This window comes from Trichoplusia ni, chromosome 16 (assembly GCF_003590095.1).
Source record: "Trichoplusia ni isolate ovarian cell line Hi5 chromosome 16, tn1, whole genome shotgun sequence".
Classification (NCBI taxonomy): Eukaryota; Metazoa; Arthropoda; class Insecta; order Lepidoptera; family Noctuidae; genus Trichoplusia; species Trichoplusia ni.
The window spans coordinates 9,631,872-9,652,440 of NC_039493.1; the positions used below are offsets into that span (position 1 = coordinate 9,631,872).

General features: G+C 35.3%; 2 protein-coding genes across 4 annotated transcripts; one reads left to right on the forward strand and one right to left on the reverse strand.

Annotated features, from left to right (window-relative positions):
• Window positions 1-2,538: 2,538 nt before the first annotated feature.
• LOC113501753 (proteasomal ubiquitin receptor ADRM1) lies at window positions 2,539-5,203 on the reverse strand. Of its 2 annotated transcripts, none has more exons than XM_026882979.1 (6): window positions 4,987-5,203; window positions 4,536-4,869; window positions 4,237-4,451; window positions 3,970-4,157; window positions 3,415-3,692; window positions 2,539-2,830 (listed from the first exon to the last, which is right to left on the reverse strand). In XM_026882979.1, exons 2-6 carry the CDS (start codon window positions 4,863-4,865, stop codon window positions 2,579-2,581), a joined length of 1,263 nt encoding a protein of 420 aa, XP_026738780.1. In that variant the 5' UTR covers window positions 4,866-4,869; window positions 4,987-5,203; the 3' UTR covers window positions 2,539-2,578. The 2 variants fall into 2 exon arrangements, with proteins under 2 accessions (XP_026738780.1, XP_026738779.1); XM_026882978.1 differs by having other exon boundaries at window positions 3,379-3,692.
• A 3,078-nt stretch (window positions 5,204-8,281) lies between these two features.
• On the forward strand, window positions 8,282-14,241 carry LOC113501754 (tumor protein D54). 2 transcript variants are annotated; one of them, XM_026882980.1, is made up of 6 exons: window positions 8,282-9,158; window positions 10,972-11,138; window positions 11,406-11,509; window positions 11,712-11,771; window positions 12,660-12,822; window positions 13,115-14,241. In XM_026882980.1, the coding sequence occupies exons 1-6, from the start codon at window positions 8,774-8,776 to the stop codon at window positions 13,232-13,234; spliced, it is 999 nt and encodes a 332-aa protein (XP_026738781.1). In that variant the 5' UTR covers window positions 8,282-8,773; the 3' UTR covers window positions 13,235-14,241. The 2 variants fall into 2 exon arrangements, with proteins under 2 accessions (XP_026738781.1, XP_026738782.1); XM_026882981.1 differs by lacking the exon at window positions 11,712-11,771 and having other exon boundaries at window positions 8,299-9,158.
• Window positions 14,242-20,569: the final 6,328 nt, after the last annotated feature.

A 20,569-nucleotide genomic window follows, 5' to 3' on the forward strand; every position in this document is an offset into this window, starting at 1 on the left:
TGATAGAAAAGGGGATAGAATTCTTGATAAGTATGGCTACTCCACCATACCCATCAAGTCTATCATCTCTAATAATTAAATAATTTTTAATTTTAAAAACATTATGTGGCTTCAGCCAAGTTTCTGCTAAAGCAAAAACTGAAGGCTTATATCTATTAAGTAAATAAATTATGTCACTTTTTTTGCTCAATAGGCTGCGACAATTCCACTGTATTATGCAGTCCATGATTGGTGGGAAGGGTAAAAGTATTAAGAAAAGAGGCAGCGTTGGACGGTGAAATATTAAATTGAGAGAGGAGTTGTAAGAAAGCTGTAATGAAATCATTTATAGACATGTTACTATTAGTTTCATTTTTATTCTTATTTTCATTTATTGTTAAAGCACACCCATTTGATGGCTGTGGTTCTTGAAAATCTTTAATAATATTTTTGTGTGCTTCAATGTCATAACCTTGGGTGGTTTTAGGTGGCGATCGGGGTTTCATAAAAATTGTTTTTTTATAGCTTGTGGTGGTATTAGGTATACGATTAGAAATAACTACAGGCTTGTTTGAAAAATTTTTTGACGGAGAGGATAAAAGCGTTTCTGCATAAGTTCTGCCTACTGGTGGATGTACTTTCATGGCTTCAGCATATGAAACAGAATTTTGGGCCATGTAAGTTTTAATTTTTTTTTGCCTATCAAATTCAGGGCAAGATTTGTTGGATGCAAAATGATATCCCGAACACATACAACATGATGCATGGTCTTCATCGACATCACAGCTGTCCCCTGTGTGGCCCTGGCCACATTTAAAGCACCTGGGCTTTGACCTGCACTGCAGTTTTGTATGACCATACCGGCAACAGTTGTAGCATTGTATTGTGGGAAAAATATATAAATCTACAGGTAAACTATTGTAGCAAATAAAAATGCGTTTCGGTAGAATTTGTCCATCAAATGTGACAACTACGGATTGTGCAGGTTTCCAGGTAATAGCGCCATCTATGAATGTTTTAAAATTTATGCGCCTAACTTTAATTATAGGACCACAACCTAAAGGTACTGAAATATTTTCACCGATTTCCTCTGGAGACCATTCTGCAGGGACCCCTCGAACTAAGCCCATCCTTGTGACATTAAATGTCGGAATGTAGGCTTTTAAATTCTGTGCCTCTAAACTCTTATTAGTAAGAAAATTATTAGCGTCTGTGTGGTTGGAAAAAGCCATGGAAATTTTGTTTCGCCCTATCCGCTTAACGCTACCATTAATTATGTTAGTGAAAGAATGTTTTTTTAAAAATTTGCCGAAGGTGATAGGATGCAATGTGGTACCGTCGTTAGGTGATGTAACTTCTTTTTGAACATGTATCACATATGGTGCACTATCTGTTTTTTCGTAGTTTTTTCTGCCTATGGATGTTTGAGGAGTAACCGGAACTGGGTTCTTTGGAGTATTATTACTTATGTTCTCGGAAAAACTTTGGGGATCTTGACATCCGCAGCCAACCGAATCAGTGCCAATGTGCCTCCGACGACGCTTATTGCAGTGTTTGCACACATGCATACGTCTTTTTAGACTCCGGGTCGATGTGGACCCATCAGTTTCCATTCCAGACTCATTGGACTGGATGGTCACAAAATTACCTGCCGGGGGAACAAAGTCCCCCGGGTCAGGCGGGTCGTTCATTGTAATCTTAAGTAATTAGTTAAAAATGACTTACCAATGGAAGGAAAAAGTATATTTACACTAAGAAGAAAAGAATATGTACATAAACTTACTACTATTGATGATTAAAATGATTAAAATACTAAAAAATTGTTTTTTTTTCCCAAGAAACCAAAAAACCGCGTCCGCCAAGTTTGAAAGTTTCCCGCGCTTTTCAAAAATGTTAAACCTAACTCTGTAACCCGGAAGCAGTATATTTGAACGGATACAATGGATACTAGAATCAATGTCAGTCGTATTTTTAACAATAATGTCATAAAGACCAATTAGGATAAGAAAATATTAAAAATTACTAAAATAATACAATTAATAAATAAATAGGGCGGAGATGAGGAGAACGTTGGCCATAAATCTATGATCATCTTGTTGACATTATTACGGACTTTTACCTACCGATTAGGCTTCTTATTCAACAATAACCAACGTTCCTAAGTAAAAGCTGAAACAATGATCCCACCAAGATTGCGTATAGCGCCATCTATAAAGGGTAGTAGAGGTTCAACAGTTGACAGCCGTCAAGAGATGGCGCTCTAATCGTATAACAGGCTTGCTTTACTGCAATGTGTTTCTCATTACTATTATTTAAATAAAGTAAATGCTCTTTAGAAGTCAAGTTTCATACCTTTCTTTAGAAAGGTATGCGGTAAACTTGACTTCTAGTCTGTAATGTGTAAGCTTGCCTGCTTGCTCGAGATTCCACTGAGTTAATTAATGAATTCATTCTCAGGTTATCAGTAAAACAAACTCAGTAAAACAAATTGGAAAGAAAACTCTATATATGTATTTTTATGTTACAAGAAATCTGTGACGAAAATTAAACAAAAAAAAATGGCATATTCCAAGCTTTTTAAAACAACTTAACTAAAATGTTAATCAAGTGACATTTCTGCATCATCGTCTTTCTTGTCACCTTTATCTTCTTTGGGTTTATCATCCTTCTTCTTGTCATCCCCTTCTTTGGGCTTATTTTCAGACGCATTGGATGTTGTTTCAAGAGCTTTAAAGAAAGCCTGCATATCACCCGTGTTTGCAGCGGATGCGACTTCCGAAGGCAGACCGAATTGTGATATTACGGGACCCATTTGACCAGAAGTCAATGCCGACGAGAATTGGTTAGCAGCCTAAAACACAAGGTAACATTAGTAAAATTTAAAAATGTGCGATTACATTACAGTTCTATAATTATAGTTTTCAGTTAAAAATTATGAATACATGGAATTTATTAAAATGTTTATAAGAGGTAGTTTCTTTCTCCCCTGTTCAATATCATTTTATACCCTAAGATATGCATTATTAACGTCAGTAATTTAATTCTTTAAGAAATAGTCGGAATCGAAATATTAATCTTCATCATTTATCAGTGTTTTACTCATGCAGATTTGTGATCAGTTCGTAAGTGGGATTTAATAGTGAATCTTTTACACATCCAGAAATTTAATAAATTACGCTTTAATCACAACTTACCTAGCTGTGATTTAAATACAAAGACAGAGAGCAATTTGATGAAAGGAAAGCATTCCATGCACCACACGCAAACCGTCAAACCAATAAAGCGTTATGAAAATAGGACGAGCGCGCATCGCCGTAAAGAATCGAAGCCAGGCGCGAGTTGAGTCCCGCCGGCGACGTGTCGCAGCCGAAGACGGGAGCGCTATACGTGAAGGTTCACCTGAGCGAACTGCGGTGAGAGCAGGGTGGTCCTTACATCGTCCTGGGCGGCACCGGACGGCGCGGGCGGCAGGTGCGGCGCCAGGCGCGGCGCGTTGCTGGCCGAGCTGGCCGTCGACACTACGTCGGGGGACGCCAGCGCCGCCGCCAGGTCCACACGCGCAGCCCCGCCGCCGCCCGCCGCAGCCGCCGCGGCCCCCGCGCCGGCCGCGCCCGCCGCGCCCCCAGCTCCAGCCTCGCTTTCCGGAGGAGCGTTGCCTAGTCCCGAGAAGTAGCGTTGCAGGTCTGACAGGTAAATCTGTCCGCCCGCTCCATCTACAAGTTATGTTTCTATGAAAACCTTGAATAAGGTAATGTAACTGTACCTTTTTCATGTATCAAGGTTATTGCCTATTTTATTGATATCTATGATATTTAAACTAAAGGAAATTTCACACACTTGGAATTTATAGACGAGTTAGACAGATTTAGAGGAGTTCAACTGTCAAAAAAACTTATTATTTTAGAGGTTGATGTGATGTATATGTATGTCATCAATCATTTATTTTGCGAGTGTATTATAAGAAAGGTTAAGTATTCATTTTAAATATACCACGGGGCTGAGTTGCTGTAGCTGTATTTGGTGGAGTAGCTGTGGGTGCAGGCACATCGCGGGCACGCGAGGGAGTGCGCGTGGCACCGGACTCAGTAGTGCGTGGCGCGCTGCCACCGCGACTACTGTTGCCACTGCCTGCTGATGGACGGGCACTTGTGTTGCCACTGTTGCTACTGCTGTTGTTCCTGATAAATAAATGATATGTTTATGTTATGACATGTATGTTTAAGAAAGAAACAACGAAATGTGTCTGCTTTTATTTACCCCATAGTGCCAAGTAGAGATGAGAGTCCTCCTATCTGGCCTACTCCACCTAGAAGTTGCATCAGCTGCTGCTGGGACATATTGTTCAAAATGTTTTGCAGTTCACCATCCTGAGCACCCCCACTACTTCCTCCACGGCCTCCTGATGTAGGTGGGTTGTTCAAGGCTTCATTGATGCGCCTGCAGTAGTCATCATCCTTGTCGGTTTTAGGCTCCTAGTAAACAAAATATTGAAGCAAATATAATTTACAAAATCGGCATGAATTATAGAGGTGATGTGGATAAAGAAGAATACATACCTGCATCCAAAAAAAATATTTTTTGGAAAAAGACTTGAACTTTAAAACATAAACCCTGCCAGTAGTACATTCCCCAACACGAACAAATTCACAATCGTCTGGAAAGATTAGCAGGTCATCCTCGACTTCGCCAGTTGTTCTGTCTTTCCAACAGAAATGCATCAAGGAATCCTCTCCCTGATACACGTACAAAAGACCTTTCCTCTTATCAGGATGTACCATGCGGCCCTTCAGTGTCATCCTTCCAGCACGAAATTCAACCAGGTGCTTATTGCCTCCTGAGCTGCCGCCTAACCCAGATGTATTACCGAAAAGCGCTGTCGCCGACATATTGCTGAAATAGTAAATACTTCATGATATAAAACGTTATAAACAAGACAAAATTTACAGACAGACAGTAAAAACAACGCTTAACATTCTCAATCAAGGCCTACTCAAAATATCAACTTACATGCACAAAATATATCTGCGTCAATAACTTTTAAAGTGTTAAATAAGTTTATTTATATTTTTATCACAATTAAATTGGTAAAATATATGACAAAAACAGGCAATTCACCGAATGAATGAATGAGAATGACTATGATTTTTGTAAGAATAAGAAAGTCGGAATGACAAGGCAAGACAAGCAGCCACAGCGTCAGTCAACGTACCACAGAAAAAAAGCAAGGCTGTTAATTTATAAACCACAGATTATTAACAGTTAAAGTCAAGCTGCGCGTTAACTAGACTATCCAGTATCCAATGTATTTGGGCCTTGGATAAGCCTAGGAAAGTTTTGGTTCTATATAATTGAATAAAGTAAATAGTAGAAAATGTTGAGCCTGCCTTTGCAGTCGCTCGTCGCTCGTTTGCAGCGACAAATCTGGTCACGTGATATGTAGCGATATAACTCAAAATGTTGAGCTTTATCGATGAGAAAAGATCATAGATATTAATCTACTATGGAGTGTAGAGAAAAGAAAAGAAAAAATAAAGCGGTCGAGACAAGTCGATTTCGATATAAATTATATAGAAGTGGTGCTGCAAACGGTCTCTAAATTAATTCCCGTTAATAATGGAATCGGACAAGGTCAATACTTTAAAACGGACTTTGAGAATCATCCTTGTTTTAAGGGATATAAAAGGATGTCTATTGACGATAGCTATTATATCTTTCCGATGGCAGGTAATTAACATCATTCTGTCTATCATCGAGGATAGTGTAAATCCACGTATTGGACAATTCCGCGGACCCAACAATTTTTTTTCGGCGAACTTTCTGAATACGTTCTCTATGAGCAATCTGTTGACACTGAGCAACCCAGTTTCAATGTTTTTTTAATAACCGCCATATCGTTAATTTCTTTCAATTGAATCACCGCCACTACGGTACGAAATAACTAATGAGGTTAGGAAATCTGACCAAATTTATCGCTGCAAACGAGCGACCAGCGACTCCATGAAGCAGCGACTTTTCGAGTAGCGGGAAATTAAAAATGGGGTCACGTGATCACATTTGTCGCTGGAAACGAGCGACGAACGACTCATGAGGCTACGCCTTAACATACTTGAGATAAAGAATGAAAGAAACTCGTACCAGAGTATACTAGACGATGTATTTAATAGAGGATTATAGGTGGAAACGTGTGAGACACTGCTGTTCTCTTTCAATAATTCAGGTACTATTTAACTCCAGAAGAATAGCAGAATGAATAGAATAATAATATTATGCTTTAGCTTATTCCACCAAAGTAAAGTAAGTACCTTCGCAGATTCTCTTCTTTGTGAAAAATATATTTTTGCCGCCGGTATTTTTTATTTGCCATTATTATCCACATAAAAATATTTGATATTCGCGGCAGTTGAAGTTGTCTGGGTTGTCCCAACAAGCAATTAATAATTACGTGTTGAATCAGGGAGGAAGATTCGGAAATGTATGATGCAAGACCATAATGTTTGGATTTGGTGATTTTCTACCTTTTCATCGCACGCGAGAAATATTCAAGAAATAATTAAAACACTTAATATTTTTAGTGGTGGCAATCTGTTTGTATTAAATATTTTCATCATCTGTGGAAATTATTTAATTGTTACAGAACTATAGACTCTTTGTAAGGAAGAAGTTGACAGCGAGATTCTACTACTCTGGAAATAAAGCGAAGTTATTTACCTTGCTCTTATTAATTTAATTAATCCACAAGTACGTTTTACTGGAGTAGTTTGATGAATTCTCTCCTGTAGCACCACATACTGAAATATATCGTATATTTTCTTGATCGCTTTACGGTATCTTTTTTCAAGCAACATGAGTGGTGTACAAACAGGTATGTAAAAGTTTGTCTCTATTGATAGAATAGCCCATAAATGTATTTGTTTTCCATCGTCGATACTTTTTCCGATACCCATATGAATTTGCGACTGCCTATCACGTACGTAGATTACTAATATAGTTAGTCATTTAATCAAAGCCTGTCTTATAAGAAAAATTGATAAAATGTATCCTACGTGTAGGTCTCTATTTGTAGTTTCGATTCCATTTTTTTCGAGTACTAATTGCTTTTCCTACAAACTGCGTCTTTGTCATATAAAAACGTTTATGGTCGATTTCAACTGGTTATAAGGAAATTATTAAGTAATCTGCCTCTGGAAACTATGTATAAATTTCTTCCATTAGGCCAGTAAAACAATAATGCGCCTGTAATATCTAAGACATAAATATGAATTGTTGAACAGCTTGTAGGCAAAGCACTTGATGTATAAGTGACTAAAAATAAAAATAAATGTCTTGACTAAATATACTGTTCAACATTTAATAAAGTAGGTAATTGATCAGTATAATAATATATTGTTATTTTCCACCAAAATCCCCCAGATATTTTAGTGTCTGAATATTCCATAATTTAACATTATGAACAGTAAATATTTCTAATCATACAGTTACTGCTAGACAATATGCCTGGTCAAACATGAATTCTTGGAAATTATACTTTTCCATCAACTTTACCAAATTATATAAATCAAACTATTGATAGATTATCTAAAAAAAAGTAAAAATTGAAACGAGCAAGTAATTTATATCTGTATCAAACTTGTCTCCCATATTCCTCTATAATATACATGAAACATAAAATAATTAGGTGAGATTTAATGAAATGTATTCCTACAATAACGCTTTGCCTACTTGTAATACTGTATTATGCACTAAGATATACCAAGGGTAGCCTAAGTGTTTGTTGTCCGATATTTGTCATGTTTGTATTTGTATATATAGTTTTATGGTAATTTTTCCTTATAACTATAAGTTTTAATAAAGTACTTATTTATGTTTATATCTATTACATAATTTGGATGAGATCTCTTAAGATTAGAAAACATTTTAGTTGTTGTTAAGGTTAACATGTACAAAATGCAGGTTTTTAAATATTTTAACATTTCCTTGTAGTGAGTTAAATTAATTTGATAATTTGCATAATTATACTTCAGCCCTAGTTTTAACTAGCTTACAAAATAGGGGTTACAAAGTTGGTCGAATCTTTTGAATGGTTGTGCCACCTGAGATATGAGTCATGTCGTCGTGCAATCTACGGTTTTTTACTGTATTTCATCAAGCAACCAATGACGCAATACTCTGGCGTAGAACTTGCGCCGCCGCCGCTCGCTCGCCTGCGGCACTGTCAATAAACTTTAGCGGCACAAGGTGAGCTCAATCTATGGTTTTGTTGTTTTGTTAGTTGTTTCGAACTCGTTGCTTGGTCAGAGACCCTGTTTGATACACCGATACCACGTTTTAAAACACAACCGTTCTCGTTATTTTAAAATTAAAGCTTATCGTTATAAATATGCAAAGATATATTTGCGTTTTTTTGGAGGTCAAATTTAATTTATAAACTGCTAAGATCGTAGCTCGCGTTATTGGTGAAAGTGGCGAACACGAGCAATCAGGCAGCGGCGCGAAACGAACGCGAGCTGTCTGGTTTGGAGGGGCTTGACGTGGCGGAAGAAACTGACATCATTGCGCGCCGCCGGTGCACGTATTCATGTTACTCGTGTCGATTGTGCTCACTGCGAAAACAATGTTTGTAAAGTGACAGTAACTATTTATAATGTAGATTATCGGACAAATAATAACAACGGCCTTAACTGAATTGCCGAGTCGCATGTTTTCACCACGTGATATAAGGACACTTGGATTAAATTATTACAAGATCGTATAAATCAAAATATGCTACATTGTCGCGGAAGACGCGGCAGATAGAATGGCGAGCGATGGAACGTCGAGCTGCGGCGTGGAGCCGACGAGCTTGGAGTACATGGAGGATCCTTACTTCGTGCCCCCCGACGACGACTCTACGCCTAGCTTCGATGTGGCCGTGGACGAGCTGGATGAACTAGACGAATTGCCTAACTGGCCAGCTGGTGGCGTTGCTGACCCTGACGCAGACTGGCGCATGCTGCCTGACCTTGCCGACTCCGCTCTATGTATTGAAACGGAGTTCTACGTAGACAATCGCCGCCGTCGCCTAAGAATATTTCGAAAAAAAATGCGCGAAGTTCGAGTTACTTTCCAAGACTTATCAAAGCCGTATCTTGCCAAGATGTCCAGTCACACCAATTACAAGAAGTTCTTAGGTATCGCTGGAGGTTAGTTAAAATTCAGTTTATAACATAAACAATACGGAAAGGTATGTTTCTGACGTTACTGTGTATTGTTTGAATGACCTGAGCGTGCAATATTGATTTGAAATCGACATTTTATTAGAAACGTGAATAAAAAAAAAACATAATTACTTCTTAATATATATTATCCGTCATTTAAAGCAAATCCAATTCTGTATAGTAGGAAATTTATCTGTCTTTAATTTTGTGTAACAAGTTTTGTATAGCCTTCAAATTGCCTTAGCCTAAATAAATTCTAACGGATAATCTGTTAAACGCTAAAACGAGTTAATCTACATACACTACTAGTTCCTACATGTAAATTCTTTTGTGATTTTATAAGTAGCATTTCTATTACTAATTAACTTTTAAATTAAACATGTAGTATGGATGAAAAGTAAAGGGAATTAATTGATCAAACATCTCATCTTTTAGCCCACTGTTGGAAATAGGCCTTCGATTGGAACTAAACTTTTTAGAGTATCATGTTACAATTACATATGTACATAATCTGATTTTCGTACGGATCGTTTAGCTTGCATTTCACTGAAATGGACAGTACACTGCTCTCAGTATAACTAGCGAAATCCATGCGTGTAGTTATAAAACTGAAACGGTAATTTTATTCGTACATGTTACTTTTATAAATCTAGATTTTTGTGCGCCAAAACTCAACCCAAAAACATAATATTATGTTTTTTAAGATTTGTCATTAGTATTAAACTAACGTTTTGGCGGATCATTTTCTTAACAAGCATAAATTGTTTTTCGTATCGTTTCATTAATAACATAAAAAAGCTCTATAGATTTACAGTGATCTCTTTCTAGACAAAGGTACGAAAATGCGAAAAATAATACAATATAATAATAACATTTGAGAGAGAAGAGATTTTCATAATTATCCTAATTAGATATAGGTTGATTTCTTCCTGTCTGGTACGCACACCCAGCATTAAAAAAAAACGTTCTTAGTAAACTACTAAAACCCTTCGCAACCACAACACTTCATGTTATCGATTTTTTAAAGTAGCTCGAAGTTATTTATGTAAAGCCAAGGCAATTATGCAAAAGGTTAAAAAACGGCTTCTGCTTTATGGGCTTATTAAATTATAATTATCAAATGAATGTAGCTGTTGTAACCAAACAATACAATTAAAGGGCAATTAATTTAATTTATGTATGTGTAACAACTGGATTGATTGAGCTACGCAGCGTCATTCCAGGATGTAAACGGGATGGCTCTGATATGCCACAAAAGTTACTAAAATCGTCAGATAAAATATAAAAAAATTTTCGTACTTCATGCGCTTTAGACCTTGGCTTAAATATGGTAAGCGTTTAACAGATTTTAGAAATATCTTGTTTCGCAAGTAAAATTACAGTTACTGTAATCTACTGTTCGGTAATCGCACGTTTTCAAAATATATGCGCTGTGCGCTGAATAAAGCAATATATAATTATTTTATTGTATTACGTAACTAGACTTTCCCCCTGACGGTTTGCTCGTTACTGAGACAGACGTAAATGTGACTCGCTTTGTGTTTGTTACTACGTACGACGCAGTACGAAATTGTAGACGTTTTCCTTGTGTCTCAGCGATTTTTTTTGGAAGTTCTGTAAGTTCAAGCTTCGTCTCTCAATGAAGTGTGTATTGCATTGTCCTTCTTCCCGTTACTCACGTCTAAACTCTAGTTTCTCTTCGAAACGCATAGTCTATTGTTGTTAATCGCAAGAAAGAACCACAAGACATAATGAATTGAATTTGAAGGTTTTAAAAAAATGTATCTTTTGTCCTCAGCTGAAGAAGCAATGGTCGGGTCGGGAGCGGGCGGCGACGCTCACACCCCCGACGAGCTGGCGGGCCTGACGCCCGAGCAGGCGGAGCAGCTCCGCGCCGAGTGGAGCCGAGAGCTCGCCAGGGTCGAAGACGAGATCGCTACGCTGCGCACCGTGTTGCAAAGCAAGGTATGTTACTCATTCAGTCAGGACACAATATTATTGCTCATTACACTCCCGTTGTTGGGCAAAATCTTCCCTGATCTAAAATTAGATTCTCTAAAAAATTATTTAGATTTATTTAAAAATTGGTAGTTAGATAAAAAGCCACACCAAAATACCAACAAAGATCGCGAGTTTATTGCCGCTTATATTTTATCTAATATTTATTCTCAGAAACATTTCAACGAGGTTAATAGTGGGGAATATTTTAGAAATATAACTGTTTTGTTTTAGATCCGCCAAAGCTCCGAATTAAAACGAAAACTTGGCATAACCGTGTGGAAGGAGATTACTGAAGATGTTAATCAGGGTTTAAAAAATGTAAAAGAAAGCCAAGTGTAAGTACCAAACTAGTTTACTTATGTGTAGTACGACATAATTATTTATCTTTTTTTTTCTGAGGGTTAGAACAATATCTTTTAAACTCTGTAGTGGTGACAGGCATAGCTTCGTTTTAAATTTGCTTAAGCTTGTTCATATTGCAAATGGTGGCGTTTTACTTAGTTTCTTTGATTTCACGTTTGGTTTGTTATACAACAGCTATCAAACTATAGAAACTCGCGTGGCTGCGCTTACACAGGCTGTGACAGAAGCACCAATGTAAGTAAAGTTGACCATTTGTAACTCAAAGTGACAATGCACGTTGGTGATGGTTAACACAAACTCTTGCCTTACAAGTATTTAGCGCTTTAGTATTAAGCTACACAGCTTCTAATAGTTTAATCAATATTTTCTGAATAACCGTTCTAACCCGAAGGAAAACTTTATTTATACCTAACTGATATTATTTATGTTCAATTTACGCATCGATATTATTAGCATTATAATCATAAGTATATTTTACCAAATATTTTTATTTTAACGGAATATTTCCTACTTATTTTGGAATATCGTTTCACTGTACAGAGCCGTATGATCTAACAAATCATATCTACTTACTTATCATTTTATGTATGTCACAATAATTTTATTTACAATCTATTGCATCGTATGCGATTCAATATCGTACTTACAAACAAAATGTGAGTAATTTTTGTGGGGTTTACAATACATAGATTCTTATCACTTGAGTTTATGGCTTATAAAATAAGCTACCAAATGAAAATGAATTAACCAATAACCATTTCGCCCGAACTCGCAATTTTTTGTGGACTGTTAATACGCATGAAACGTGGTGTAACAAAACTTTGGGAGTCAATCATCTAACTGATATTAAGATTTCCTTAAACGTCTGTAACAATATCTATACCTACAACCAGACTAGTATCGACTAAACTCAAAAAAAGTTCTATGACACAGCTAAATTATATTCATAAAATAAATTTAAACTAAATTGATCCACAAATTCACAGATTGCCCATTTTTTTTACATCCATTGTTGAAATTCCAAATAGATTCGTTTTTTCTATCGACTCATTTAATTATAGAGCAAAATGTATTGACTGGCAGGCTGCTTTATATTCATCGTTACTTTTTTTATACTGGTAGATACCAAAAAACTGAATCTGTGATAAAATCGACTGCTGAGAAGACGACTTCGATTCTTGGCGGTATTACTGCAGGAGTATCGACCAAAATTGGCCAAATGCGAAACTCTGAGTCGTTCCGCTCCATCGAAGAACGTGTTGGCACGGCGTACGAAAATGTTAAGGTGAGATAAAATCATTGCTACTAAACAATTTTATCAATCGAAATTATTTTGATGTCTTGTCATTTAGGCGTTTAATAAATACTACTTTTAGAAACACACGTTTTAGATGTAAACTAAAGATGTAACTGCTACGGCTAATATACATGAGCATTTATTGTTCCGAATCGCGTAATCGCGTTTTATTGATCGCGCACTATTGATGTTTTTGCACAGACAGGTATTCTTGAATACCCGTATGCTCAATCGCCGCTTGGTATTATTGTTATAACAGCGGGTTTGCACACTTTTTCAGGGCAAAGTTTCGTCCCGGTCGAACTCGACGCAGAGCTTCGACGAGGCGCTGCGCGACGCCAGCCGCGCGGCCAGCGGCGCCACGTCGCCCACCATCCCCGAGAACAAGCCTCTGCCCTAATCCCGCCGCGCGCCCACCCGCCACACAAGTACACCCGGGACCGACCCGCAACGGCACTAACTCATTCATATGAGGAATATTGCATTTGTAATGCACCCTTATTTGATATACAACACCATTTTATACGTGCTATTAGATAGTATTTAAATTGTGTACTTATATTTAAAACTATTGTATCGCCCCTCTTGTGTCGGGCGGTGATACCGTAAGTGTTTGAAGATGTATGTTGATAAATAATGATTCACTATCTTTTAGTTGGGAGATTTGATTTAAGAGAGCTATCGAGAAGGTTACTAGTGTGAAGAACTTGCAATTTTGATTTCGCAAAAAGCAAAACCTAAAAAAATGCAATTAGTTTTACATCGTCGTAATGTAATAGAAGATGGTTGATAATTTATATACAGTATATAGCAACGTGTACAACGCGAATGTTGTATGTCGTGTGCACGTTTATTTGTAAACTGCGGCGTGGTGGAGTCCATTATTCCCCTATTTAAGAGACTGCTGGTCAAATGCTTCATATTATTATGTCTTATTCGTTTTGTCGTGTTTTCTGTCATTGCATTCCAAACAATCACTGAATATTATATTATACATGGTTATAAAACTATTTTACACTTGATTTTATAAGAAGACGTTGTGTACACGCGATTGGTAAGCGCCGCGCTTACGCGTTACAATAAAACGGGTCTAACACTCAAATATTCCCGTTCGCTTCCTATAAGCGTGAATTTAAAATCACCCAAAAAATGTGTATCTTTATGCTTAACTCAGTGTTATTCATGTAAAAGCTAAATGTTGAGATGTTCATGTTATACACGTTTAAACACATTTTGTAAATCCTTGTTACTTGTATAACAGTTGTAAGACACCTTACTTGCCGATGCCTGTTGAAGGTCCATTATTACTATAAAAATAATATTTTTGTAAGATGCTTAGCTTTCCTTACTTAAAAAATCAACTATTTACAATACCTCTAAAGACGGTAAATAAAATTTATGTATTGATGTGGCACTTTTTCTTTACAATTATAACCTTTTATTTTAAAACTTAATTTTTCGTCATAAGTTTAATAATTTGTAACCGTTTGATTAATCCGGGTATACTACAAGGTTTTATTAATAAAAAAATATTAAATCATACTTAAATAAAATGCATGTGTTTAGGGTAGAGAACATTTAATTACACAATTATAGTAAACAACGCAAATTGAGCGCTACTTCACAATATTAACGTACATAGCAACTATTGACACCAAGACTCGTGTATACCCTGCACGAAGAAATTTGAATCTATTTCATACTCTATGTTATTTGAAACCCTACTTGAAAGACTCATAGGATTAAAATATTCTAAAGAATTATATGTGAATGAATACAAAGCGTGGTCCGTTTATAAAATAACTAACAACTAGATATGTTTTAAAACAAACGCGATTGTTGTTAACAAGTACAGTAAGTCAAAATGTACGCCTTGATTACAAATGCGAACAAATATGAAGATGAATACAATTTGGATTTGTTCATACCTCACCTACATAGCTACAATGATTTAAAAAAATAACAGCTACGAACTTTAGAGTTAATATTAAGTAAAATATTGAAGTTTAAAATTAAAAGGCGCTCGACAAATACAAATATGTTTGGTGTTTTATGGGTACAATAACTATAGCGGCTTAAAATGAGGCTACATTATCACATACAGCTAGGTATAATGTTAGCAATATATCTAACTTTACATTGGCGGCAACGAGAGAAGTAACACATTGCACTCTGATCTGATAACAATAAAATAGCAACAATACGTTCACTTAGGTGACCATTCCCCTCCAAACAGGCAGTATAATAATTTGAATCGAAACGATGGTAATGTAAAAATACATTTTAAATCGTCGTTAACATTTTAAGACGTCCTTATCATTTTTATGAATATTTATGTTAGTTAAAAGGTAACGGTTAAAAGAAAGAGAAAGAAACATGATTCACGATAAGTGCAATGTGTTCATTGAACTATTCATTCCGTAAATTCATGTCGACATGTGTGTAACAAGTAGGTAGGTACTTAGTCACCCAATTTTACAATCAATATTTTTTACAGTCACTTCTCTCGTTACAATGACTAACACGCTATTATGATAAGATAGACTACTAGACTGATTTTACCGACTATGTAGTTTTACATAGCCGTGTGTGAATCACTACCAATAAATAAGTTATATTATCTTTATTTATAAAACCGTACAATCTATAAAATAAGATAGTTTGTGCTCTTTTTTCTCAATAAAGTTGTATGAAAATTGTACATGAATCAACGGCAAGCTTTTAGTTGCGACTCAAGAAATTAGCGACCGAACAACACGTTATCGTTAGTAGGTTAGTATAAATGTCGCAATAATTATTTTACCTACTCATACTCGGAATCGATAGTTCACCACTTACAAAGATAAGATTAGGTACTGCTATGACAAATCTACATCTGATAAATGATATCGCCATTCAATTCTTTTATCAAGTGATGAGTGTAGTTTCTAATACTGGTGTAGATAAAAATATACTGGTTCCGCACTGCTGATATAGTGTTTCTTAGGAAAAAATGTTGAAGTTTCATTTATTCACAAACATATGAAAGTTTTTGCATCTACAAGTCTTGGTCAATGAGGCTATTGCCCTGCACTGGGACGATCATATTTGATAATAATAATATGGTCGTCTAATCCGTAAATCGGTGGGTATTGCGGTGACCTAAATGAATTTATGTAGCGCCGATAACGGTCACATTTACTTGACAACTGTTAAATTGATAAGATTCGAACTTATACGGTTTCATTCGAACTACTATTTCATGGGATGTTAAGTTCTAGTTTCATAGGTAAGATTTGGGATAGATCCAAAACAAAAAATCCAAAATTGTTTAGATGAATTTATTTACGGATGATTAATAGACGGCAGTAACGATGCTGATGACATTTTTGATAGTGTATTAGAAAGTACTTATTAAACCCTGCAATACCTACACTTGAGAAACATTTAAAACATCCCATACAAAATAACCAGATAAAACCGGTCTCTAAAATATCCATAAACTTTAAGAGTAATACACAATCTTTGACAATTCATCACACTCCCAATTATGTTTTACGGCATGATATATCTCGAACAGCTCGGCCACGAGAGTTGTCTGGATTCTACTAATATTAAAACATATACCCACTAAATTTGAATTCCTTTTTCTGATCATGACGCATATTTTATGAGAAACAATCTAAAAGCCTGACGTCAGATTAAAATATTTTAGTTCTTTTGTTATTGCTTTTTTTATGTAATAATGCGTATGGCAAAATAGTTCATCTATTTAGACTCGAATATAAATACTAAATTCGTGCCGTTTTAAAAATTATATCGTATTATCATCATCGTGTTATCACAAAATTTGGTGTCATGTATTTCATTACGATCGATATGATAACTTAAAGTGTAATATTTTCAGTTAGGATTAGTTCAGCCGACGCTATGACATAAAAATAAGAATAGTGCTGTTTACAGAGTATAGCATAATGTCAGATGGATATTTATTCTTTGCATTCAACAAACATTGCTCTTAGGTGGAATTTAGCTTATAATTTTATGCTGATGCTCAATGTGTGTATAGCGTAGTCTGAACCCATCTTGTTACTAAGTAACACAAAATCAATTACTGATAATGGGTAATGCCTGTGAAACTTACATTAAACGGCCCGAACATAGTACAATATAAATATACATTCAATATTACAAATTTAAAATGCTTATCCCTTGTTTACACTCATAATAAGATTAATATAGCTTATTACAAAATAATTCTTATAGTTAATTTACTATAATGTCTGGCTTTTTATACTTAATTTAATAAAGGTGGTCATGTTGTCGACTCTAGACACGTTTTGCACACTCAGCTATTAAGTAACAAGAATAAAAAACGAACATGATGTAAAAAATAAAATAAGCTTCCTAGGAAATAGGCGAATTTTTCACAAATTTAAGTTATGAACTGTCAATTTCCTATTATTAAATATAAATAGAACATTTGATCAGGCACTGTATTTGCAACCAATATTTGAAGGCAACACAAGTCAATATAAAACAATTAAAAGTTTAGGTGCCATTAGTAGAACAGTTACTTATACTAACTTAGGAATCTTTATTCCTACCACCAACAAAAATATTATAAATTAAAATTCATGCATTAAAATAACTTTTGTCCCTGATAAAAATGTAATTAAAACCGAATCATCTTATAGTACAGCATATCTGTAGTCAAACCACCACAGTTGTCACTGGGAATTATATTGTATATTTTTCAATTTACTGACATACTGATTACATTTTTTTGTAGGTGGTTGAACAATAATTAAATTAATAAAACCGTGACAAAGTTGATCGATTGAGCGACATATCATTGACATAAAGCTTTGAGAACAAATTATTTGGTATTAAAGTAGGCGAATTTTAGATTCATATCAATTTATAAAACAACGCATTGAAAACTTACATACAAAATATGACTATTGGGACAGTACAAATGAACGTCTTTTGTATAAGTATAACATTTAAATCCATTTTAAACTAGTAATAAGTAGAATTAATTGATTTTCGAATGTAAAATTGCAGTATTATGAAATAATACTGAAACTTAATTTTTTCAGTTAAAGTTCTAGTTTATTTTTCGTACAAGAAAATACTTGTTCTATTTATTATCTGCTGTTGCTCTCTGGGTAAGCGTATTACATAACATATACAAAAACGGAGTAAAGCCTATTACATCACAAAAAATAATGCAACATAGGGACCAAGGAATTCTGTCGTGTATGTCGATCGACTAAATCACTCTGTGAGAACCCAAGGAAAAAGTAAGAGTATAAACATTCTCCGCATGGCCAGACCGTACTTGTTCAGCAGGGGATGGCCATCTAAGAAATGAGAACGAATCGGAAAAAAAAACAATTTTAAACAAAACACGATTTTCAACAATTTATGCAACTTGAAGGGTCCCTGACACTCAAAAAGATGTGGATGTAATACTGGGTACAGCCTTCTTGATTTTTAAAGATAAGGCATTAACACCAGCATTTGGGCTTTTGATTATTGTGAAGACCGGCACAGTGAGCTAGACGAAACATTATCCTCCGTTAGAAGAGGAAGAGGATCATAATTAATAACTTGTTGAATTGATCCACTGATATCACATCCACTAAATTCGATTTCTCTCTGTAAGTCCTGACCTGATGGCATGGGCGAAACCACATTGGCTCTTTCCTATGTAGAGCTTAACTAACAACAATCATCATATCAGTCAGAAAGATACTAAAAAATGGAGATAGAAGTGAACCGAATAAGATTTCAGAAATTCAATTTTATCTCAGTGTAAAAACTACGCTCGCTATTTTTCTTGCCCAGCTATGTCCGACTGTGTAATAGAATGACCATTCAGCACTTTACGTCTGGTCAAAACGCAGCTTCGCTCAACCATGAGCGAAAATCGTCTAACCGGCCTGTGTACCTATGCTAAGTGAGCACGGTAAGAGGATTGCCAAATCGAAAAATATTTTTGAAGAAGAAGTGCTAAATCGATTATGCCAGAACAAAAAAAAACTGGAGGAGGGGGGGGGGGTAGGTTTACTGCTGCCCCACCCTGAGCCCATGGCTGGCTACGCCCATGGTTGGACTCATTGTAACTAACGAATCAATGGATTGATAGTTATGCACTCAACAAGTAATTACGAATTCCTATCTCCTCTGAACGAAACATGTCATCTCCACAAATACCTTATATTATTAGTTCGAGAAGATTATACTGTAGACCCTATTTTTGTATATTTAAAATGTATAACTTTTTCTTTATAAACGTCACTCTACAATCCGAATAACAGAATTCATTATATGTACATAAAAGCGTGTTTGTACACAATTTTAGCTATAACATAGTAGTATAGAATATATAGCACGTGTGGCGGCTGGTTGGGCGAATGAGTTGTATGGCAGTTACTAACGTGTTGTCCACGTATTGTTGAATATATTAATAACATATACATATATACTACTTTACGTCTACCTAAAGTAAACCTAGACATAGAAAATCGTAAAATGTATTACAGACAGATTTTTAAAGTAGTAAGATTCAAAAAGTTTAAAGATCAACAATAGAAGTTCTTGTTCTTTCTGTACCGACTAATAACAACGGTTAGGGTATATACTAAGCTATTATCTTACATTTGCGAGCATATTTTTAATTTGACTTGGGGAAGAAGACAACGTTCTGTTTGATAATAAAAATATTTTCATCTTTAATAGCGAAACTTCTAGCCGGTTAATTACAGTACATTGCGCACACTTAACAGCTTTTTCTCATAACAAAGTAGTTTTGAAGCAGCGCCATGTTGGCTTTATTTGGTATTTAGCGAACATGTCAAAGCTTCTAAGGCTCCACTCTTTTGATTGAGAAAATGTAAAAAAGACGCGTCACGTAATTATAACACAACATGCCGAGAATACATAAAGTTCATAGTTTTGTTTAATCTAAGCGCTGACCCACCACATAATATATTTATGTCCAGGATCAGTCTTTGGATGAAGACGATTGCTTTGGATTACTTATTTAATAAAGTTCACGGAAAAGTCATACAAATCCATCGGTACTTCATAATTTTATGTACGCTTAAATATAAAACGGACTAGTTTAGTAATTAAGATGAAAATGAAAAGAATACACATAGGAAGATATGTACAAAGGGTTGTCTTTAGTTGGAATAAATTCGAAAGTAAATTGATATTAGTTAAAATCTTAGTTTGCTTTTTTGTACACGAAGGCTTAGGCAACATTTTGTTTTGTTCTTTTAAGGCGCTTACTCTGTTTTGAAAATCTTCAGTAATGATAAAAAAATCGATGCCTAATAACTTATTATGTATTTATTATTAATAAGTTAAGCAAAGAACTAGCAACAGATTTATTTTTTGCTAAAGAGATGTTGTAGAAGTAAAATAAGAAATAATTATATTAAGTTGGAATCACCGTGGCAACCAGAGCTTCTTTTATAAAATTATTGTTTTGGTTTGATGTTTTGAATGTGTTTGTAAGAAAACAGATATTAACAATTTTATCTTAGACATATTATTAATATTTCATTGAGAAATCTTATTAATAAACGATCGCATTATACTTAATTTCTTATTTCATTACAAGTAATTTTTTACTACTAGTTTTTTTTTAATAATTTATGATTAACAGCAGTGTGAAGTAACTAACAAATTCTTATTTTGTATTTAGACAAAAAAACTAATCGATACAAAAGCCTAAAAACTA